This window comes from Ostrea edulis, chromosome 9, assembly GCF_947568905.1.
Source record: "Ostrea edulis chromosome 9, xbOstEdul1.1, whole genome shotgun sequence".
Lineage (NCBI taxonomy): Eukaryota > Metazoa > Mollusca > Bivalvia > Ostreida > Ostreidae > Ostrea > Ostrea edulis.
The window spans coordinates 56,672,995-56,698,914 of record NC_079172.1 but is presented as its reverse complement, the minus strand read 5'-3'; the positions used below and the strand labels follow the sequence as shown (position 1 = coordinate 56,698,914).

General features: G+C 35.9%; 1 protein-coding gene across 2 annotated transcripts in view; it reads right to left on the bottom strand.

Annotated features, from left to right (window-relative positions):
* Positions 1-25,920, bottom strand: part of LOC125658911 (RRP12-like protein) — a 136,833-nt gene that overhangs the window by 35,985 nt on the left and 74,928 nt on the right. For both annotated transcript variants that reach the window (XM_048890364.2, XM_048890363.2), the window contains exons 17-23: positions 24,096-24,207; positions 23,237-23,388; positions 15,659-15,726; positions 9,339-9,432; positions 4,294-4,452; positions 2,784-2,864; positions 136-241 (exon numbers count right to left, since the gene is read on the bottom strand). In XM_048890364.2, coding sequence (XP_048746321.2) covers positions 136-241; positions 2,784-2,864; positions 4,294-4,452; positions 9,339-9,432; positions 15,659-15,726; positions 23,237-23,388; positions 24,096-24,207 — 772 coding nt within the window. The remainder of the gene's footprint in view (positions 1-135; positions 242-2,783; positions 2,865-4,293; positions 4,453-9,338; positions 9,433-15,658; positions 15,727-23,236; positions 23,389-24,095; positions 24,208-25,920) is intronic.

The following is a 25,920-nucleotide window of genomic DNA, read 5'->3' as shown; positions in this document are numbered from 1 at the left end:
ATCAAATATTGAAAAATCCAACCCGAGAACCAGATAATTTTTATGGCCTAAATTATAAAAGGAACCCCTCTCTTTACTTTTGAAATATTAAAAAAAAGTAAACTGTGTATGAACAAAAAGAGAATATTCAGAAACCATTTTCTGTTGTGTTCCATCTCATCTTCGCATGGCCCATTTCAACCAAGAGTTGATACGATGCTGATCGAGCCTTTTCTCCAATTTCTTTGGTGCACAGTATTGCCTGTAATAATTATTCCTTATCATAAATCATTTGAAAATATCATGTACATTTATTCATCAGGTTCCTGTCAAACTATGAATTCAGAATTTGCAGTCAAACGCAAACATACCTGTATACTATTACACAGTAATTTTGCAGATTCAATCACAGTTTCAAATTAATGTCTCTGAGAATAAATATTCATAATCTGTTTAATTTGAGTTCACAGATTTAAATTTCATTCACTGAATGTGTTTCAAAGCAAAGAACAGTCATAATGAGCCGAGTATCCAGGTGTAAAAAATGATCAGCAAATCCCCTTCTCATCATTGGTCAATGCTTTTTTAATGCCATCTTTATATGGATTTCCAAGTTTCACCATTAAAGGTCATATGAAACGATTTCTAACAGTGGTATTTTACACATAAAGTTTGGTATGAATGAAACTCAAATTGCGGATAATAAAATAATATTGTCTTTGCATTGATCAGAAATAAAGCTGTAAACTTGTACATAGAATGAATTTGTTACCCGCTTATCATTCTTGATTCTGTGTGTTAGTGACATCACAATGGCCCATCGTCTATGATCGATGTAAACAACGCAATGAAAATAGTGTTCTGTAAACCGTTCTGTTTCATGAAATCTTTCACTAATTTAATGGTTATGGACGAATTTCTGTTTTCTGACGAACTGTCAGATTTTGTGGTTCAGTCATTACTGTTTAAACCAGTCAGGAATGATGCACGGCAAGCGAATAACGTTCTTCTACAGAGGATGATCTTGAGGTTGAAGAAGTCAACACAGGCACCTGAAGTATGGACACTACAACCAACAACCCCCCTCCTTCTGATTTTTTGTGCAGTGATAATTTTTCCGAAATGTTTGGATTCCCTGTGTATCCCATGACAATTTAGATTTATGTAATCGTTTCACGCTTTTTGCAAGCTTTAGAGATTGGCCTTTGAACAACCGGTAATAATAAAACCGGTTGTTCAAAGGCCAATCTCTAAAGCTTACAAAAAGCATGAAACGATTACATAAATCGAAATTGGGATGGGATAGACAGAGAATCCAAACATTTCAGAAAAATTATCGCCACAAACAATTTTTAGAAGGGGGGGGGGTGTGTGTGTGTGTGTGGTGGGAGCATACGTAGTGTCCATAGTTCAGCTGGTGCCTGTGGATTTCAAGACCCCCATGCCACTCATCAGATACTGAAGTTTAACTATTATTTTAAAAAGATTAGAAGTCGTATGAACTTGTGTACATATCATTGATGATTTATCGTAATAAAAATAGTCTACACTTAAACTGTAATGGTAATCCCTTTTCCTTTTTGATACGAATAATCACAAATGAAGTTGCGCTAAAATATTCATGTTACCTCATGTATACCAAAAGTAAAAAATTCACAAATCGTTGTTTTTAATTGGGGAACGGGGGTGTGTTTATTATTATTAATAGTAAGTTAGGCCTATTTCTAAAAATTGCTTGCGTTTAATTCTAAAGCAGGTGTTGTTTTTACTTTCTCACTTATATTATCCACTGTTCAAATATATTTTTGATATAAAAAAAATTATTATAAATTTTTTAAAATAAACATTCAGTTATCAGTACTGATATAGTATATGAATGCATAATTTCTGAATGATACTCTGAATGATACTTCATGGTTTTCTTTTTGAATTTCAGAATGAAAGGTTTATTTACAATTTTAATTTGACTAAATTTTATAATCAATAATAAGAAAATAAAAGTTACATACTTTTGGGATACGAGTGTAGAGCTCTAGATATATCACATGTATTTATGATAAAGTTTAACATGAAATTAGACGAATAACGTTAACTGATAGTTTGTAATGCAGATCAAAATTCACATGCATTGCTAGGGTGTGTTTTTGTGATCTGTATTTACATTTTTACATACTTACACTGCTCTTCGCTTGAAACTTTAGCTTTTGGCTTTAATTTCTATGTTGATTTGCTTCAGTCATTGGAAAATAAAAAAATTATTGGCACAGCGTCTTATTTCAAGTTGATCTATTTGTGTCCATATTGTTTGGCTACCGACGGGTGTGCAGTATATTAGCTGTTTGTGACTGTTCGTGGCAACAAATCCATCGCATCAGAGATTTTTGTACCCATATTTTTTCTAAATTTGGGATCCCTTGGGAAGAGGTACATGGCCATCCCTTTCTGTGACCTGACACTGCAATTAAATGCAGTACACTGTGGGATTTTTCAAAGCTACATGTATGCAGTAAATACCATGTTATAAGTCTATGGTTATTTACATCACAGTGGGTCTTTTTGACGTCATCAGCAAGGGAGATAAGTCGCGATCGTCAAAGATCATTTTCGTGATCGAGTACATTTGATCAGCTGTTATGACGTCTTGCGTTAAAATTAATTCTTGTTTAATAAACCTTCATTAATGAATTCCCATACATAACTCAATTCTTCAGAATATCGCTTCATATGACCTTTAAGTAAACAATAAACTTCTGTATTGTCAATAAGCCCAGCACAGAAATAAGAATAATGGATTGAACTTTCACCTCTGGTACAACTGCTAACAGAAACTCTTTCTCTTCCTCTTTGAGTAATTTAAAGATGTTGATTAAACACCGTAGGCGAGGCTGAAACAATGAAAGGAACACATATACATGTACATTTAAGAACAAGACAATTTTAGTCCTGATACATGTACTTGATACATCTACTATGTGTATAAATAAACTAGGAACAGACACATCGCTTAAGGAATTTACCCATAAAAACTTTAAAAGTTGTGGAATCATAAAATTCAATATCAAAGGTCACTATCCATGGTACCCAGCACATCTGTACGAGATGATCACTTATCAGTAGATGTAATTTGTTAATTCATTTCAGATATATTTTTGTTAGAATACTAGTTTAAAAATCGCCATACCAGATATTTTCACAGAAAGTTAAATGCAATATATCAAGTAATTACAAAGTCCTTATTCATCTACCCCCCCCCCCCCCTTACATTCATGCGTAATTAAAATAATTATGATTTTGATAGACTTTGTAAGTCTTTCACCATTATCATTTAGCTAAGATTTGAATATATCAATATACAGAACTTTATTAACTATGTCAACAAATCTTAAATTCAATGAAAGACATGCAGTGTCTATTTTCATCCAACAGTATTCAGTTGCAGACTTTCTATCGATGCTTGATTCTAAGATATTTTCACATTCTGTCACAAACAATGTGTGCGTTCCATTGACATTATTAAGAATTTTATGGGTACGACAATGATTTCATCTAACAAATCAATTAACATGCACTGCCAGTCAAACTATATTCAGTTGCGTATGAAGGTGGTAATGAAGCGGTAATCCGCAGGACGTGCCTGATGCCAAGGAGTAGCACGCTACGCGAGTCGACTAAAACATTATTGGTTGATCACTGGAAGTCTTCAGGTGTTGTCCCTTTAGTGTAGTGTACTTAGGAAAAGGCACAATTGCCTCAATCCAACCAGTTGTGGATATACTTATTACAGTTTAAAAGCTTATCATCATCTATTCAAAAGTTACGGCCAAGGTTAAAGTTTTTGCAGACAAACAGACAAAAACTATATGCCCCTGAACCCCTATAAGGGTATTTTTCTCTATTATACATGTAAATATATGTCTAATATACAATGACTTCCACAGTTAATTTAAATATATTTATAAAGTACTGTAGGAGGTTTTTTTTAAACTGTTAACATCAAAATTTTGTCATTTTAACCAGTTTTTATGCATTTCTACTATCATGCTGTTTAATGAAAGTGTGAGATTTTATATTAAGTGGAAATTAAATAGCACGCTACGCGAGTCGACTAAAAAATTATTGGTTGATCACTGGAAGTACTGTACTTTGAAACATTAAAAAATTAAGTTTGATAAGTCACATGAGTGTGGAGCTATAATAACCTTAACACTGTGTCTTATCAAGGGGATCGAGTCAATAAAACTTCCACTGAGCACTGGCTGAAATAACATTCCTGGATAGGAGGAGAATTTTGGCTAACACTTGTAGTGGACATACCGCTTTTGAGGAAGGACTTGATGTGGACAAGGAATCCAGAAGAACATTCTGTATACTGAACAGATTCTCCGTCACAAATCTCTGACATGTCCCCGACGAACTGCTACACAAATCCTCCAACACACGATAGCACTTCTTCTGCAATGTCTTATCCATGTCCTGGAAATAAGGATTCAGAAGATGAATGAGTGGATACACACTTCACACCATATAAATCTCCACATAGATCAGCATTCATGCTAGAGGTGCATGGGAATCAATGCAAAATTACATTACAATATCTATAGAAAGGGATCACTGTATATCCACCCCTATATAGGAGGTTCATGATTAGTTTTTCATCTTTTAAATTAGGATGCTTGTGAAGTTGTTCTTGCAACTTGCATCAAATTACAATATGTTAACTAGGAAGAATTGTTTTAGCACACTAAAACTGATGTCTCCCCTTCCATTTTCCATAGTTTTTAAATATTTTTTAGGGATCATCTTTAAAGTGAAAAATTAAAACTTACATGCAAGGTACAGGACATTCACCTACATGTATATGCATATGAGCTTCAAAAAAGGAAGTGTTGCAAACATATGATAGTAAATTAAACTTGCCAACATACCAAATATCAAAGGCCTATGTCAAAAGACCAAAAAAAAAAAAAAATAATAATAATAATTTTTTAAAAATGATTCGGACAAAAAAAAATTCTCCAAAAATTCCATTATTTGACATTTCTATAAAAGGTCAAAGTCAAAGGTCAGCAAAAATGGCGCATGACACACTGCCTTGTCCACATACCAAATATCAAAGACTATGTCAACAGATAAACAAGAGGCCCACAGGCCTTATCAGTCACCTGAATACTAGTGAAAAAGTATCACTACTTCCATGGACTATGAAATCTAGAAAAAAATTCCTGTTCTAAATATCTAAGAAAAATTCTAATGTTCAGCAACAGTATAAAACAAGATGTGTTCTTAAAACTTCATTGCCCTCAAAAGTGCATACACTGATGAAAGGCTTTAAATAATAGGTGTATTAATTAACATTAAAACATCAAAAGATGTGACTAATTTGGACTCATCTTAAAGTCATAACCCTGGGTTGTGAAATTCACCATTTTTTTGTACATCCTTTTCTGCTATTCCTAAGTATGCATTTAGATTTTATACAGTATCAGCAAACGTACACATACATACTATATACTAAGTTTGGCCCCACCCTGGGGTCAAAACCCTTACTCTGGGGAAAATCAAATTTACAATTTTGGTAAAAGACTACCTGCTCTATCCATTTAGTATCAAAAGCACTAAAGGAAATGTTATTTAAGTGTTTTACACATAAACACTATTATACCAAGTTTGGCCCTGCCCTCGGGTCATGAAATTTACAATTTCGGTAGAGGCTTTCCTGCTCTACATTACTATGCATTTAGTTTTTCTTACATGTGTGTGGTTTTTGAGAAGAAGATTTTTGAAAAGTAGGTACAGTTTCTACTGTCATCTGGCCCAGAAAATAGATGATTTCTGCAGGGGTCCCAAAATCTGGCATTCAAATAAGGAATATATAAGCAAATCAAAACTACGTTTAATTTGATCCGAAATTGCTTTGTGTTGTATGACAGGAGCGTGAAGTTGGCTTAAAATTGACAAAAATGCTAAAATCAATTAATGAAAAATTTCATAAATTCAGGGTGTTTTCCTTTCAGAAAACATACAGCCCATGCATCGAGCAAATTCATATTCAAATACATTTTTCGTCTTCTCTTAATACACAATATATATTAATTGCATTTTGCTCGACGGATGGGCACACCTTTTCCTAAGCAATAATCTGGATCAAATTTAACAGTTATCAAATTCTTTTTGAAAAAAAGGCGGGGAAAACTCTTATTCGTGACGTAATAATGCTATAAAATTAGAAATAACTTTGATTTAAGTTGAGATAGTATACTTGCCAATGGGATGTATTTAACTTATTCAGAACACAGATCAAGCTTGATTCAAGACACATTTAAATCAGAGAAATTTTTTGGGCCTTTCCGACAGACAGACAGACAGACAGACGCCGGACAAAATGTGATCAGAAAAGCTCACTTGAGCCTTCGGCTCAGGTGAGCTAAAAAGTTATGATCTGGACAACAAAAATGCCAAAATAATTCTATTTTTTGACCATTACATAAAATGTCAAAGGTCATAAAAAATAACATGTGGCACACTGTCTTATCATGGTAAACCAACATACCAAATATCAAAGGCCCATGTAAAATGACAAATAAGTTACATGGTCCGGACAAAAGAAATGCCCAAAAAATTCTAATTATTTGATCTTTACATAAAAGGTCAAGGGTCATCAAAAATGGTACGTGACACACTACCTTATCATGGTATACCCACATACCAAATATTTTAATAATTTAAAATTTAATACTTTAAAAAGGCCTATGTTGAAAGACAAAACAAGATGCCCATGGGCCACATCGCTCACCTGAGTCACCTTGGCTCATATTTAAAGATTTTTCCTATATATTCGCATGTAAAACTGCGATCCCTATTGTGGCCCCAACCTACTCCCGGGGGCCATGATTTTTAAAAACTTGAATCTGCACGATGTCAGGAAGCTTTCATGTAAATGTAATCTTTTCTGGCCCAGTGACTTTTTAGAAGAAGATTTTTAATGATTTTCCCTATATATAAATTTGTATGTAAAATTTTGATCCCCTACTCTTACCCTCGAGGACCATGATTTTTATGAACTTGAATCTGCACTATGTCAGGAAGTTTTCATGCAAATGTAAACTTCTTTGGTCCAATGGTTCTTAGGGAGAAGATTTTAAAAAAAATATTTCTATTCATTAGTTATGTAAAACTTTGATCCCCTATTGTGGCACCATTCTAGCCCCAGGGATCAAGAGTTTCACAATGCACAATGTCATGAAGCTTTCATGTAAACCTCAGCTTTTCTGGCTCTTGAGAAGAGGATTTTTAAAGATTTTTCCTATATATTTGTATGTAAAACTTTGATCCCCTATTGTTGCCTCATCTTACCCCCAGGGGCCATGATTTTAACAAACTTAAATCTGCACTATGTCAGGAAGCGTTCATGTTAATTTCCACTTTCCTGGCCCAGTAGTTTTTGAGAAGAAGATTTTTAAAGATTTTCCCTATATACAGTGATGATTCTGTGAAGTTTCCAAAATATCAGAAATAGGCTGGGGATTGAGAGGGCCGCCTTAAGGCCCACTTGTGGGTTACAGGGGCAAAGCTCCCAATAAGCCTAAAACTGTGTGACAAAGAGTGAAAATGAGTACCAATTTCCATGGGTCCATAAAATTCAACACCAGATAATTACCAAAACATCACAGAATGTATCAAAAACACCAATGCATCATTAAAATATACCTATAGGGTGTTAGATCATATTCATATACATATATTACCAAAGTTTCATTTATATTGATAGAAAATTGAATGATTTATGTCTAGTATTTCAGATTGCATTTCACAGCGGTGGCGTTGGTCAAGAAGACGGTTAAATGTCATATATCATTTCATAAAATTTATTCATATTGCAACCAGAACTTCTTGAAAAATATATTTCACTATTACAATGAAATGAAATATGCTATGTCTGACAAAGTTGCTATAAATAGCACGACAATTGTTGTGGAGCGTCTACATGTTGTTGAAAAAACAATACGAACAAAACTTGGGGAATGTATGTATATAAGTATGATCTAACACTCTGTAGATGCTTTTATCAATGATTCATTGGTGTTTTCGGCACTTTTGGGAGTGTTTTCGGTAATTACCTTGTGTTTTCAGTGTTTCCGCTAATTCCATGGACCGGATTTCCAGGTCCTTGTTACATAATACACATCTCCCAATCTCTGGATCAATCGTCTTTCCAACGTTCTCAGATATTTTCTCCCCTTTGACATCCCACTATAACATGCATTGCCAATTCCATGAATTTTAACTGTTCTGTCCATAACTTTCACGTCTTCACCTGGCTTCATACGAACCGCCAAGCCATATTTTTGTCGGATCGCAGTCAGTTACCAGCTTTACAGTGCACGCACTGATAAGACAAATGAAACGTTTTAGAGATTAAGAATACAGATTAAACTACCTGACTTTATCCAACCGCACATCAACGGAAACGGATTGCTGTAAAACTAGAAAGCGACAAAATATCGGAAATCGCTCATGAGTAACAGATTGCCGGATTTAAAATAGCGGAATTCCGCTAAATAGCGGAACAGAATCATCATTGTATATATTTGTATGTAAAACTTTGATCCCCTATTTTGGCCCCATCCTACCCCCGGGGTCATGATTTTAACAAACTTGAATCTGTCAGGAAGCTTTCAAGTAAATATCAACTTTTCTGGCTCAGTAGTTCTTGAGAAGATTTTAAAAGATTTTTCCGATATATTTCTATGTAAAACTGATCCCATATTGCGGTCCCGTCCTACCCCCGGGGGCCATGATTTTAACAAACTTGAATCTGCACTATGTCAGGAAGCTTTCATGTAAATTTCAGCTTTTCTGGCCCAGTGGTTATTGAGAAGATTTTTAATTGACCCCACCCTAATTTGCATTTATGTGATTATCTCCCCTTTGAAGGGGGCATGGCCCTTCATAAGAACAAACTTGAAAGCCCTTCACCCAAGGATGCTTTTGGCCAAGTTTGGTTATAACTGGCCCAGTGGTTCTGGAGGAGAAGTCAAAAATGGACGGACAGACGGACGGACGGAAAGACTAGAGACAACAGGCGATCAGAAAAGCTCACTTGAGCTTTCAGCTCAGGTGAGTTAAAAATAATGGGCCAGACAAACTTTGTATGAGGAGCAGAAGAAGTCACACTAAAACAATATGTCTCCCTTCTGGGAAGGGGAGACATGATAACTATATATATTGATATAGACTTGCAATAAATCGAATCATGGCCTAGAACAGTGGTTCTGTATATTGCTACTGTAATTCCAATAGTAAGATATTCATTACTCACAAGTTCATATATTTATTATTATTATACATCATGGACTTACTGACAGATGTGTTGTTGTCAATTTGAAAATTTCTTCCACCTGTGTCTGATCTAGCACCGGTAACATCACAAGAAATATATCCACCAGTGCATGTCTGAAACAAGAAATGTAGAAACACATACACCCCACTCTCCTCTATGTGATAATATCAAAAAAAGATAAATTTTGAATTTAGAATGCTTGTAGTAATATTGAAAAAGATGGGTTATTTACTAAGGCCACATCAAATCGATTCTCTGGTTCTCAGACAATTGTTTTTCAAAAAATGGGTAGGTAGGTAGGGGGTTTAGTTTTTCAGTTTATCTCCATGTCACAAATGGGTAGGGATTTTTTGTCCGTGGTTTTTTTTTTGTGTTGTGAAGAAAGTTATAGTTTTACAAATGGTATTCAACACCGTATAGCTTCTCTTCATTCTGTTTCTTGTCTTGTTTTATATGTATGTCATGCTTTTATATTGTATATCTTTATGCAAATAAAGTGAATACAAAATAGTATGTTTTTTTTATCATTTTATTCAAGTATACAAAAAACTACTTCCTGTAAATGTTTGGCATGGTCATGAATTATAGAAGAATTGTAAATAACTTCGGAAATTTTCACTGTTGAAAAAACCTCATCGCTGTCAGCCGTTTTGTTTTGACCTACGAAAATGTTGTACTTCAACTTCATGGTTTCAATTTCTTTAAATTCACCGCCCAGAAGTTTCTTGCAAAGCGTATCAACTGTCAAGGACGAGCCTACCGGTATAATTGTCCATGGAACAATCTGTTTTGACTTAAAAATAATCTCAATGCTGACGAGAACTGTTTCTGTCGCCATATTGTTTACATCAACTAAGCAGCACATCTTATTCAGCGAGGCGCTTTACGATTTTGGCACCAAAACACGAATTTTATTTTAACGGATCAAATACGGGCAGCGGCGATTTTTTTTTCGGGGCGGCAATAAACTTGTGTCAGCGGCTGATTGGGGGGGGGGGGGGGGGGGGGGGGGAGGGGGAGGGGGGGGGGGGAGGGGCGCGGCAGCAGCGGTGTCCGAGAACCAGAGAATTGATTTGATGTGGCCTAATCAGGACAACCATAATGGTTTAAGTTTGATCTCTCAAGATCCTGAACAGATATTTCTCCCATTATCACCAGTGTGAGATTGACTTTACCAATGTGAGACGTACAGTCATGTGAGATTTTTCTGTCTCACACTGCTGCGATGTCATTTGTTTTTGATGTCATACATTTTCTATGATTTACATTAAACGGTGAAGTAAAATATTTTGTATTGTTTTCTTTAAATTTCATTTTCATAGAGCGTTCTGGTGAAGAACCTTGCGTTTTCTAGTTTACACTTAAAGTGTAAACCTTTTTCAGGTATGTTCTTTCTGGCTATCCAATTAGTTTTTGAATTGAGTTCAAATGAGGATTTTGATAATTTTGAATTTTCTTGAAGCTCTTGAATTTATGCACTAAACTGTAGGTAAAATGTGAGAAAAATAATCCTTCATTATTTACTCGTATGAGATAGTAAAATTCCACCTCTGGAACAAGATTCGCCGTCTATAGGACTCGGTAAAGCCTATTTAAAGTAAAACTACAAATTACGCAGAGCGTACCTAGTTTAAGAATTTTTAGGCATTTGAAGCGAGTGGTTAGTTTTTTATCTATGTCAGAGTTAGACCCCTTTCTATATTTATGGTATCACAGAGTTCGGACCCAAAACGGGCTTAGCTCCTGTGAGTAGAACGTTTCTGGGACTGTAGAAACACACAACATAGAATAATTTCATTTTGCTTGACAGATGGGCACACCTTTTCCTAAACAATAATCTGGATGAAGTTTAACAAATTTATCTAGATCTTTTAGAAAAAAAGCGAGAAAAAGTCTAATTCATGATGTTATAATCCAGTCAAATAAGCAATAATTATGATTTAATTGATATAGTATACTTGGCAAATTATTAACTTACTTAAAACACACATCAAGCTTAGGGCTATTCCAGCAAAAACAAGAGATGTTTGTAAAACACGTATGCCCCCCATGGTGCAAAATTGAAAAGGGTTATACACACACACATCATTTAAATGAGAGTAGTATCATCAATTCAAAATATTGAGCAGACAATATCTTCCTAATATGTCAAGAGTGGATTGACCATGTGACCTAAAAATCAATAGGGGTCATCAACTCCTGAAGATGTACCAGTGTACCAAGTTTGATGTCTGTCAAGCAAAGGGTTCTCAAGATATTGAAGGGACAGTATATTCCTATGTCCAGTTTGACCCTTGACCTTTGACCATGTGACCTCAAATTCATTAGTAGTCATCTTTTCCTGATGATGTACCAGTGTATCAAGTTTGATGTCTGTCAAGCAAAGGGTTCTCAAGATATTGACCGAACAGTATATTCCTATGTCCAGTTTGACCCTTGACCTTTGACCATGTGACCTCAAAATCATTTGGGGTCATCTTTTCCTGAAGATGTACCTGTGTACCAAGTTCGATGTCTGTCAAGCAAAGGTTTCTCAAGATATTGACCGGACAGTATATTCCTATGTCCAGTTTAACCCTTGACCTTTGACCATGTGACCTCAAAATCAATATGGGTCATCTTCTTCTAAAAATATACCAGTGTACCAAGTTTGATGTCTGTCAAGCAAAGGATTCTTGAGACATTCAGTGGTCAATATATTCCTATGTCCAGTTTGACCCTTGACCTTTGACCATGTGACCTCAAAATCAATAGGTGTCATCTTCTCCTGATGATGTACCAGTGTACCAAGTTCGATGTCTGTCAAGCAAAGGGTTCTCAAGATATTGAGCGGACAATATATTCCTATGTCCAGAGTAGATTGACCCTTGACCTTTAACCTTTTGATCTGAAAAACAATAGGGGTCCTCTTCTTTTTATAACCAAGCCACATATGAAATATTACAATCAAGTGAATGGTTCTCAAGATATTGAGCGGACAACTCATGGTCTACCACATGGGGTTAAGACCAGCAGTTTGACCTTGACCTTTGACCAAGTGACCTGAAAATCCATAGGGATCATCTACTCTCTAAGGAAAGCCTCTGTATCAATTTTGGCTATTATCAAGCAAAAGGGTCAAAAGATATTGAGCGGACAACACATGGGCTTAAGACCAGAGGTTTGACCTTGACCTTTGATCATGTGACCTGAAGGTCAATAGGGATCATCTACTCTCCAAGGGCAACCCTTGTACCAAGTTTGGTAGTTATCATGCATAGGAGTCGAAAGATATTGAGCAGACAACACATGGTCTACAGACCGACCGACCGACAGTTGCAAAACAATATGCCCCCTCTTTTTCAAAGGGGGGCATAAAAATATGGAGGGGGGGGGGGGGGGAGGGGAGGAAGGAACTTTATTTTTAAGACAGCCACCCATACAATTAAATTTTCCTCTGCTACCACCACCCATACAATTAGATTCTCCCCTGACGCCACCACCCATACAATTCAATACTTTTCATTTAACGTAACAAATGGATCAACCATATGATATTTTACACCTTAATTCTAGTTTATATTTTAAAAAATGCATAAAAATATAAACAATAAAATGTCTTTCTTTGTTGTTTCATCGGGAGATGAAGGTAGCAATCATTGCAGAAAAAAAATTACAGTAAAATATCTGTATCTTAAATATGGTTTATCTCGAATACCCCGCTTGAGTCGAAGTTGACCGCCGGTCCCGGCCATTTTCCCTATATAAATGATTTTAAAAACTTCTGATATTTCGAACACGGTAATCTCGAATACTCCGCTTATGTCGAAGTATTTTCAAGGTCCCATACCCTAAATTCACCTGGTTTATTTCGAAGTGCAGTCAATTTTCCGCTCTGCTTGCCATACCTGGCATTGTTAAGTCACACATTCCCACCCGTGGCTCCATCAATTATAATTAATGACCGCTAATCCACGCTCGCCTTTTCCGAGTAGAACCAGGTCGCAATAAATGGTTCAACAGCTTGGGTGATTAGTGAAGCCTTCCAACATTACGGCTAAAGTTCACCGCCAATTATGAACTAGCACACCCGATTCCAAGGATGGTGTTTTGAATGACACACGCTCTATCATTAACATGTGGGTTAGATAAACGCACAAAATCGTCGAAGTACGCTTGAAGGTAATGCTCTTTTAAATAACGATAACGCATTTAATAATACACGCTTCATCATTAAAACTAGTACAGAGAAAACACGAAAATTTATTAATTTTAATAAACATTTAAAAGTTGCTTTTTTTTAATCCGGCGTCTTTTTTGTTTCTTACGTGATAGCTTCTTTCATTACAACGCAAAAACTACATCCCAGTCGAGCCTGGACATCAGTAAACTTAAAGTAAGCATACAGGCACGATCATCTTAATTTTGAAACACATTGTGAATTCAATTGGATGTTTATAGAAACAACAGTCGTGATTCCCTGATCCTTGATTTTGTTAAATAAACAACAACTCGGGTTTTGGTAATTAACCTCACACGACGCTGCATGTTAATTACACGTTAACCAATTGATAGCTTGGCTATAATAATTGATTCAGAGTGCCGATTAAACAAGATCACCGCCAAACTATTACCTGTGTATTTTAAAACGAAAGTGTTAGGGGCGATAATTCCCAGAATAGTCATGCTCGACTGAAATCGAAAGTAGGAATCGCGTTGTAATCGAAAAAATGTACAGTCGTTTCATAAAGGTGAAATTACACGAAAAAGTTGTAAAACTCATGATCGTTGGTTGCGTTAGACAGGTGGTCGTTTAGGACAGGTACAATAGGTTGGGTAACGCCTTGGAGGGGAAAGTTTTACGGTAACATTGAGTTATCTGCCCATTTATCAATCTTTTTTCCATACTTATGATCATGTAGGATGGCTCCGCTTTTCTTCTTCTTTTGTAATAAAAGAAACGTAAAGTGATACGTTTTCATTTTTATCATAATTCACAGGCACCCATGTTTTTTTTTAACCTGGAAGACAACCACCCATACAAATATATTTACCCAAATCACCCCCACCCATCCAAAACAATATTGGCTGCCGTCCCTCCCCCCCATACGTTTTTTGCTGGAATAGCCCTTAATTCAAGACACATTTAAAACAGAGAATTTTTGGGGGCCTTTCTATGTAAACAATGTTCTTTCAATTGGTATTAATGGAAAGGTCTTCTCACAAAATATGCACTTTCTTTTAATATAAAAACAATACCTCTAACGATTTAAAACAGATACATGTAGCTTATATTCAAATTTTTTTAAAGTAGGTCAATGTAAAAGTCACCAGGTCAAAGATTTTGGTGTCAATGGAAAGGACTTGCCACAAGGAACACACATACCAAAAATCGTTAAACGCATCAAAGATGCATATGGCAGAGTTGCAGTTTGGAAAAGTATGCATGCTTGCATTCATGAAGTAAAAACATGCATGTATTTAATATAGTTTATAAGTATGAAGCTTTGAATGGCCGCAATAGGTATTTAGTGTGATAATGACCTTGACCTTTGGATTTCAAAAGCAACATGAATCTTGAATGTCATCAGGATTTGAAGTCTGATAAACATGCACCATCAAGTACATGTATAAAAGTTAGAGGCAAACTCAAATCTACAGTATATAGTGAAAAAAGAGACCCTGACCTTTGGACCTCAAAATAAATAGGAACCTTCCTCTTTTGGATGTGATCAAAATATGCAAGTCTGACAAAGACGCACCAAGTAGTATGAAAGTTAGAGACCGGACAAGCTCAAATCTATGGCATTTAGTGACAAAGTGACCTTGACCTTTAGACCTCAAAATAAATAGGAACCTTCCTCTTTTGGATGTGATCATGTTATGTAAGTCTCAAAAAGATGTACCAAAAAGTATGAAAGTTAGAGACCGAACAAGCTAATTGTGGACGCCACCCGCCCGCCCAACTGGACGCCCATCCTTCGCCAATTTAAAAGCCGAGATTTGCAACACAACTCGGTTAAAAATGAAAGGTCTACCTCTTATGGTATAAAAGATATGACCCAGGTCAATGTGAAGGTTAGCAGATCAAAGATTTTGGTGTTGATGTACAGGTTTTGCCATAGGAATACACATAACAAAATATGAAAGCTCTATCTTTTATGGTGTAAAGATATGACCAAGGCTAAAGTTTTTTTGCCACAGAGACAGACATACGGAAGGCCAAAAACTATATGCCCTCTAATCTTCGATTCTGGGGGCATAAAAAGTAAGATGAACAGTTTATTGACTGTTAATTCTGCTGAAAGGAGATGAACCATTTCATTTTTATATAAACATAATTCAGCGGACCACACCCACCTTTTAAATGGGGTAACACCATCTTCATGGAATTTCTCTTTACATTTATCACAGTATAAACTGATCAGCTGAAACAGAGTATATTATGTTTAATCTACAATACAAAATTAATCATATGTATGTTAACAATGAACAATTTATAAAATAATTATCATGATTCAATACTGCAACAGTGCAAATATTCCCCTTTCCCTTCCAAAATATAACTGAACTTACAATCATGTCATTTTTCCTTTGTTGTGTGATAAACATGCATTATATATTGACATGTAAAAGAAACACAACCCCAATACGTAATACGGGATATCAGAACTAAAAAGGTTTTGGAACTCTTCAGAAAAACAAGGTATGAAAATTATGCATCACTTGGGCAACTCCATCCTCACAAGTCAAGGTTTCGTGATTACGTGCTCTCCTCACATGAGTACGTAATCACGAAACCTTGACTTGTGAGGATGGGGCAACTCTTGTGTACAAACATTAGTAATGGCTAAAGATGACTCATTTCTGATGCAAAAATATCTGCCTGCATGGATTGAAGATTATTTTTCAGAATGTTGCAAGTGAATGCCATATAGTACCAAAAACAAAGAGTAATTGGATTAAATTTCTGTTGTTTGGTAGCGGGGATGAAAAAAGTTTATTTCCTATACGGTATGCACGTACAATGTACATGTGGATATTTACTTAATGAGATTTTCTCGGGTCATTAAAACAACTGACTGCTATGAAATGATAGAAATCATCACAATTTATTCATCAATCTCCAGACACATGCATACATGTACATACAGCAACATGTAGTCCCCCCCCCCCCCCCCCCTTGTTTTCTTGACATTGCATTATTATCACTTACAACATTTGTTAATAATCTAATTTTACCTTGATTGGCTGAACACACTGAGAAATTTTAGTTTATATTGTATAATGTAACTTGGTATGGGGATAACCCAAAACGTGCCGGCACTACCTTTTTTTAAGTTTCACATTGTAGCACCGTAAAGTTGTAGGCCTTTTATGAAATAGAAAATCAACAGAACGAATCATATGTAGAATAAAATACCTTTGTTTGACTTTTTTCTCGTTGTTAAACAAGGCGTACATATATTCTTTTACTTATAATTACACAAAACATTAACGGTAAAAACTCGTCGGATACTAATTCTGATACAACGATATCATTTGCATTATAATGGTATAATAAGTACTTGCAACTTTGCTGTTTCATCATAAAATATATTTTCACTTGGGGGATTGCTTGATCCACCTCTATCAAAGCATATAATGCGTCATGTATTATAAAATGTACATATCCTGGATGAGGTCATTGCCAAATCGATGACATGTGGATCACATTCTGTGAATTGTTTACATTAATTTTCCCTGTGTCAGATTTAATAGGCAACAATGCTGCACATGTACTGGTAAGTTATAATTTAGTTTAAACCTTATATAAAGTCAAGAAACCGCAATTCATGTAGCATGACATATTTTGTGTGATATATGTCGGGTTTAGATTTATAAAACAAATAAACAGCTCTCCGGTACTTTCTGTTGGAGCGTCTCAAAAGTCGATCTTTTGCTGTGCAGTAAGCATTAAGCCTACATAATTATGTAGCCTACACATATCTACTTTTATCATAATTCGTTGAAAACACCACCTTGCGTTCTCAAATTTGATTAATAAGTACATGCTCCGGTTATGCATAGAACCAATTTAAGATGGCGGTTTTCTAGGTCGACACTTCCTAAGTCTGTTGCTAAGTGAATTCTTGCGCAGTGCAAGTGATTTTTCACATTGATTGTTTACTTTTTTTGTATAAATGAAGACTTGTACAGTGTAGTTTTGTTAAAGTTTACACTTCTTATTGAACTGATGAATTGAACTCATACATGTAGTGAAGGATACCCCCCCCCCCCCCCCCCCCCCTTTACGATTTTGGGGTTTGGGCAGAACTGCTTTTCTTGTTAAGATTTTTCATATAAATATATCAGCACCTTTTATCTTTGTTTGCTTTCCATCCCTCAACTTTCAAAAATGATGCAAACTGTGACTAAACTCATTATATATGATAGTAACTTTAGTAAGGGATGTGCTTATTTACTGAAAAGTTGCCCACATTAATGCAGAAAAAGTTATCTTGTTGGGCATACTAAAAATTAAAACCATGACAGAATCGGAGATGAAATAATGGTTCCAATATTCCGTACTAAACATCAAGAATTTTTAATATTACTAATTTTTTGTTAATAATTTTGAAATATATAATATCAAATACATTCCCAAGCAATTAAGGATGACAGACCTTTATAAATTTGTTTCTACTACTTCAGGTGTCTAGTAAGAAAGTAAGAATTGAAAATCATCAAATTCATATTGCAGAAATGATGCTTAACCTACCTATTACAATGCATGTAAAAGGGCAGTGAATTTACTGTTGGCAGAAATACCCAAAACGCTGTGAAATATTCCTCAAAGCACAATATTCCGTCTCTACAAACCCTCAGATTGACACCAGTCTACCGTCCACCAACTGAAGGCCACCACGCTTTGTCAGGATCATTTCATGAGGTTACAGTACTTGCAAAACTGGTTTAGAACTGCACTAAAAACTGAGACACCACAGACCCATAATCGACAAATAAGCGGAGATACCAGGGACCCATAATCCACGAATAAGCGGAGATACCAGGGACCCATAATCCACGAATAAGCGGAGATACCAGGGACCCATAATCCATGAATAAGCCAGAGATACCAGGGACCCATAATCCATGAATAAGCCGAGATACCACGGACCCTAATCCATGAATAAGCCGAGATACCACGGACCCCTAATCCATGAATAAGCCAAGATACCAGGTACCCATAATCCATGAATAAGCCAAGATACCAGGGTCCCATAATCCATGAATAAGCAGAGATACCAGGGACCCATACTCCACGAATAAGCGGAGATACCAGGGACCCATAATCCATGAATAAGCCAGAGATACCATGGACCCATAATCCATGAATAAGCCGGAGATACCATGGACCCATAATCCACGAAAAAGCCGAGATAGTAAGGATCAATAATCCACAAATAAGCCAGAGATACAAGGGACCCATAATCCACGAATAAGTGGAGATACCAGGGACCAATAATCCATGAATAAGCGGAGATACCAGGGACCAATAATCCATGAATAAGCGGAGATACCAGGGACCCATAATCCATGAATAAGCGGAGATACCAGGGACCCATAATCCATGAATAAGTGGAGATACCAGGGACCCATAATCCACGAATAAGTGGAGATACCAGGGACCCCTAATCCATGAATAAGCCAAGATACAGACCCTGAAACGTGCTACTACACCTTAAAAATGAACCGAACCGTTCCGTGCAAGAAACGAACCGTACCGTTCAAGAAACGTACCGTACCGTGCAAAAAACGAACCGTACCATTCAAGAAACGTACCGTCCCGTTCAAGAAACGAACCGTATCGTTCAAAAAGTGTACCGTACCGTGCAGAAAGCGTGCAGGATAATATTATGCAAACCCCGCCCCCAAAAGCGTACCGTACCGTGCAGAAAGCGTGCAATTTATGTCACGTGACCCATTTTTTCAGCTACAGTATATTATTTTCACGATGGCGCCCGATGGGAAAGGAGGTCGTAGACTATCGCTGGCTATTCGAAGCATTATCCTCAAACATCACGAAGCTGGGTTATCAACTGTGAAAATCACCGAGATGCTTAAAACAAAGTACGATTTCAAAACTACGTGGCAAAGTAATATATGATAGATTGATAACGGGGGAAAAATGTCATAAAAAATTGCACTAAAATAAAACAATGCTATAGTAGTATTCCTAAGCGCAAAATATGAATTTGATATAAAACTTGTGAAAATTTGTTATCGACCAACTGATTTTACGTTGATATGGATGGACATTTAATAAGAAATTATGATAAGAATGAACAAAACCTTAATATTCATTATAAGTTAATAAAATGTAAAAATTAACTTGTGTATTTCACGAAAAGTTAATTTATGATTATTAAATGTTGCATATTATTTCAATACTAATTGATTGATTTGGTACGGTATGTGCAAATCAAACAAATAATGATTGGTAATTGTAAAAACAATCACTTATTCCTAAGTGCAGATGCAACTGGCGGCGAAAAAGTTAACGACTCTAATGATGAGCAGACTGATTAAACGCAAGCGTTTTTGATCTTCCATGAAAATAAGTTTTAATTTTTTAAAAAAAGAAAATAATTTCGCTAATGAATATATTCTCCCAGGCAGTATGTTGTGGACACTTAAATGTTATGCTTCAAGAAAAAGATTTTCAATGTGTTATAGAACAATTACAAATAAATGAATGTTTTATTTGGATTTGGCAATGATTATTTCAAATTTGATTAAATAGACATGATAATATAAGTTTTGAATGCTGACAAAAAAGGACGTACAAACTTCACGTGCAGATATCCTGGATCTTTCATAATGCCGATGATAAATCACAATAAATGTGAAGTGCAGAAAATAATCATTGTGTCATTTGCGACTTTAGTGTATTCAAAACAAAATTCACTTCTTCTTAAAAACTTTTCCAATTTAGGCACTGTAATTTATATCCAGAAACTTCATACGCTTTGTTTTTACACTTACACACGCCCATGTCGGGGAGCAGTCCATGTAACAACTTTTTATAAAATCGTAAATTAATAAATGTCTGATGAGAAATGAAAAACAAATTGAAACGTAATAACAACCATTACATGTAAGACTTAGACTTAAGCAAATTCTAAAAACTTTTATTCATAACTTTTATGTACGTTATCAATATGGAATCATTCCATCGAAGCAATCAAAAATAACGTCTCATTTCCCCATGTGCACATTCTAACACAACCACAAATCCTGCAGCCGATAATCAAAGAGCCGAATAAGACCGATCGAGTGAAAACAAACTATCGAAACGTACAATTTATACGAAGTCAAAACGTTCAGGCCACGCCCACCCCATTAATAAAACGTGCAAACCGTTCACAAAGCGTGCAGCTATTTTTAGCAAACCGTACCGTGCAAGAAGTGAACCGTACCATTCAAGAAGCGTACCGTACCGTGTAAGAAACGAACCGTACCGTTCAGAAAACGAACCGTACCGTTCATAAAGCGTACCGAACCGTACCGTGCAACTGGTGTAGTAGCACGTTTCAGGGTCTGTACCAGGGTCCCATATTCCATGAATAAGTGGAGATACCAAGGACCCATAATCCATGAATAAGCCAAGATACCAAGGACCCACAATCCACGAATAAGCCAAGATACCAGGGACCCATAATCCATGAATAAGCCCGAGATACCAGGGACCCATAATCCACAAATAAGCGGAGATACCATGGATCCATAATCCATGAATAAGTCGAGATAGTAGGGACCAATAATCCACAAATAAGCCGAGACAGTAGGGACCCATAATCCATGAATAAGCCGAGATACCAGGGACCCATAATCCATGAATAAGCCGAGATACCACGGACCCTAATCCATGAATAAGCCAAGATACCAGGGACCCATAATCCATGAATAAGCCAGAGATACCAGGGACTCATAATCCACATATAAGTGGATATATTATGGACCCATAATCCACGAATAAGCTGAGATAGTAGGGACCCATAATCCACAAATAAGCCGAGATAGTAGGGACTATAGTTATAATCCACAAACAAGCCAGAGATACAAGGGACCCATAATCCACGAATAAGTCAAGATACCAGGGACCCATAATCCATGAATAAGCAGATATATTGTGGACCCATAATCCATGAATAAGCCGAGATAGTAGGGACCCATAATCCACAAATAAGCCGAGATAGTAGGGACCCATAATCCACAAATAAGCCAAGATAGTAGGGACCCAAAATCCACAAATAAGTGGATATATTATGGACCCATAATCCATGAATAAGCCGAAATAGTAGGGATCCATAATCCACAAATAAGCTGAGATAGTAGGGACCCATAATCCACGAATAAGCTGAGATACTGTGTTCTGCTCTTGTAACATGTTGCAGTGGAAATGCTCCTTGATTGTTGTTAGTGACATAATGTCAGAGTTGCGACAACATTGTCCAAGTGTTTCCTATGAAAAGATGGTGCCACACTCTTTTTTGAAGTTTCACGCATTACCACTCGAATGAACACTAGTGCATTTTTTGCTATTGTGGGAAACGTTATACCAATAACTACATGGTGACAGGTTTTATAGTGGTAGTGTTACGGTGGGGCGGGATCTGTAGTAGCCATGAAACCTGCATGGCCATTAAGGCAGTTTGACAGCTCAGTGGTACATAAAGGCAGTTTGACAGCTCAGTGGTACATTGTAGGGCTAAAACAATACTCTACCTTCACAATACAATACATATTGCAATACTTATGCCACAATTCAATACTATCAATATGATACAATTTACAGAGGAAACCAATGATAACATTGAAAAAATATTAATTACCAAGATTTAAATCATAATTTAAAAGCAAAAGGTTTCCAAACTGACGAATCCACAAATCTGTTGGCTATGTAGTTTAAACTTATAAAGCTAATTATAATTTTCATCAACTTCAATGCAAACAACATGCAGCTGGAACATTATTCAACGCTATTTCGTCCCTCATGTAGGTAAATATAACAAGTACAGGCCGAGCCTGATGTATTTTACCAGTTTGTAATAAACGTATAGAACCGAAAATCGAGGCAATGAACCAAACATTGAATCGAGCGTTTATATTGAACAGTATTGATATTTCGGTGAATCATTTCAGCCCTAGTACATTAACACTGTTCCGCAGCCTGTCATCATGCTGTTGTCCACCAGCGTGATTGAATTTTTCAAAAAAACAAAGGTCTGTGTCATGCAATGCTATATTGTGCAATCATGGTCTATCTTTACCAAAACATCAAAATGGTACCTTGGCCTCCAAAAAGTCCCTATCTCTTGCTAATAGAGCATGTGGGATGTATTAGATCAATGCAAGGTGAAGATAACGAACAGTGATCAATCTCATAACTCCTATAAGCAATACAAAATAGATAATTGTATTTTTAAAGTGTGCCCAATTCCACTAGAAGCTCTTCCAGTGGAAGAGTGGCAGAACATCCCTATGTCACATATAAACCACGTAACGAACTCTACGCACCACAGAATTAGAGCAGCAACAAATCCGAACAGGGGGAATTATTCATTATTGAAACAGGAGATTTTTAATGGCTACCACATCTTCAGCCTTGACATTTTTAGTCAAAAGGATGATGGGTAATTCTAAATTCATCATATCATATGCATCCAACAGAATAGATGGGCAGTATAAGTTGAATGATACATGTACATGTAGTTGTAGATACATGTAGTTGTAAAGTGATACAGTATATTTGAATAAAATAAAAAATAATATCGAAAATTGAAAGTAGAGTCTCTTGTTTGTGTCAGTATATCTGCAGCAAGCCACCTTATAAGTCACCTGACTGTACAACATACAGTACATTGCAGTGACAACATGGCAGGTACTACTCACTGCGGTGTCCGTGATCTGTAGGTACACTCTGATAGTTTCCAGCACAGCCAGACGAGCTGTGTCCTTGGTATTCTCTGGCTCTGTCGTAAACAGGTTAAACAAAATGGGGAGGAAGTTCTTGGCAAACCTGGCCACTTCCTGCCGACACTCTTCTGTAACGTGTTCAACACTGGCTTTATTATAGGATTAAACATTCTTTTTGAAGAATTTATCTATGTGTAAACTCCGGACATTTTACTCACAAACTGAATAAAAGTGTGAAGCACTTTTATGTTAAGTTTGTGAGTAAAATGTCCGGAGTTTACACATCGATAAATTCTTCAAAAAGAATGTTTGATTCTTATAATTCCAATTCATTCACTTTATTAACAATTGCAAAAATTTTAATACTTTCCCCGCACTATGTCAGGTGTATGAATACATCGCGTTTTCGGATTTATTGATGTATAAAGTCTTGTTCAGCTTTATTTTTGTCCAATCAAAACAATTGTAATAAATAACATTGGAATTATTACACGTTCATAATCAATTTAGCGAATTGGGTAAATCTTGACAATTTGTATAATTCTAGTTACACCTAGTGGTTCTAATCCAGATGACTTGGTATTATCAATTCAGGTAGAATTTTAATGGATACTTTTGACTCAATTGGTACTGTATAAGATTGCAATACACTGTACAAACAACAATTACATTGACTCTTACTTTAAGAAGCACATGGTTGATGATGTGACACATTAATACATGATTGTATGAAATAATATGTAGCTGTTTTCAATAAATCACAATGTACTGTATGATAACAGAGATTGCCCTCCTCTGAAGTAATTTAAGATGTATTGTATGATAACAGCCCTACCCTCCTCTTTACTCTTGTTGATTAGTTTCCTGAGTCCTGACATGACCTCTACTCTCAAATCCTCCCGGTCACTGATGGCAGATCCAAGAACTTTACAGATTCCTTTAAATGACTGCAATACAATTCAAGTAAAAATGTTAATATGTAAAACCTTTCCTAAATTTGATTGGCTGATGTGAATATGCATTATGCAGCCTCTACATTCAACAATATGTTTCAATATGACATACATGTAACTATCATTGTGAGTTTGTTGTGAACAATTCTACACATGTATATATTGATAAAGATCTATAATATCATTTCAAGGATTTCTCTACTATGATGTCATGAGCTTTATGATGGAGAAATCCATGATCTAGAAGCCTATTTTCAATTTTGTCAATCTAATGCAGCAGCTTACAGTTTATTGCCTTTCATCAAAATTTATTTTTCTATTTTTCAATATGAAAATGTGCCGTAAACCATATAAAATTTAAACACCTACAATATCAACTTTAGACAAGGAAAAACCACAATGCTTATTCTTGATAATAGAATGCTTTGTACATGTAAAGTGTCTTAATATTGAAACCATTAGTCATCAATGCTCTTTGAAGACTGCAATTAAGTCCCTACATACACATAACATACAAAAATGTCACTGCAATGAATATCTCTCCCTCTTACTTCTGCCAATAAGTCCCTACATACACATAACATACATTAAAAATCAATGTATGCACCCAGGGTGCATGAGCCGAGTTGCATGGGATACATTGTAAAGTCAGGAATGATGTGGCATATTTATAATTGTGAAGAACTCATTTCAGGTTTAAACTTTTCGAGTTACTGTCCAGAAACCATATTTGTCTGAAGTTTTCCATCTATTTTCGGTCACTGTGACCTTGACCTTTGACCATTTTTCTCCAAAATCAATAGGGGCCTTGCTTTGCTGGTATCCAACAATACATCCAAGTTTCATTTGATTCAAATTTAAAAATTTCAAGTTATCCTCCGGAAACCTTTTTTTTTTTTTAATTTTAAATCTATTTTCGGTCACTGTGACCTTCACCTTTGACCTATTTCCTCCAAAATCAATAGGGGTCTTCCTAACCTGGTACATAACAATATCTTTAAGTATCATATGATTCAGATTTAAACTTTCTGAGTTATCATCCAGAAACAAAATATTTCTGAAATTTTCATTCTATATTCAGTCACTGTGACCTTGACCTTTGACCTCCAAAATCAATAGGGGTCTTCCTTACCTGGTACCCAACAATATAACCAAGTTTCATTTGATTCGGATTTAAACTTTTTGAGTTATCATCCAGAAACCAAATTTTTCTGAAATTTTCATTCTATATTCGGTCACTGTGACCTTGACCTTTGACCTATTTTCTCCAAAATCAATAGGGGTCTTTCTTACCTGGTACCCAACGATATATCAAAGTTTCATTTGATTCATATTTAAACTATCTGAGTTATCATCCGGAAACCACATTTTTCTGAAATTTTCATTTTATTTTCGGTCACTGTGACTTTGACCTTTGACCATTTTTCTCCAAAATCAATAGGGGTCTTCCTTACCTGGTACCCAACAATATATCAAAGTTTCATTTGAAAGGATTGTAAACTTTTCGAGTTATCATCCGGAAACCAATTGTTGACGCCCAACCGCCCGCCCGCATCACCAAACCAATAGCCGAGTTCAACTTCGTTGCAACTCGGCTAAAAATGTCACTGCAATGAATAACTCTCCCTCTTACCCCCATCAGTAAATATAACCTACATATAAATAACATACAATAACAAGAGGCCCATGGGCCTAGAATCGCTCCTC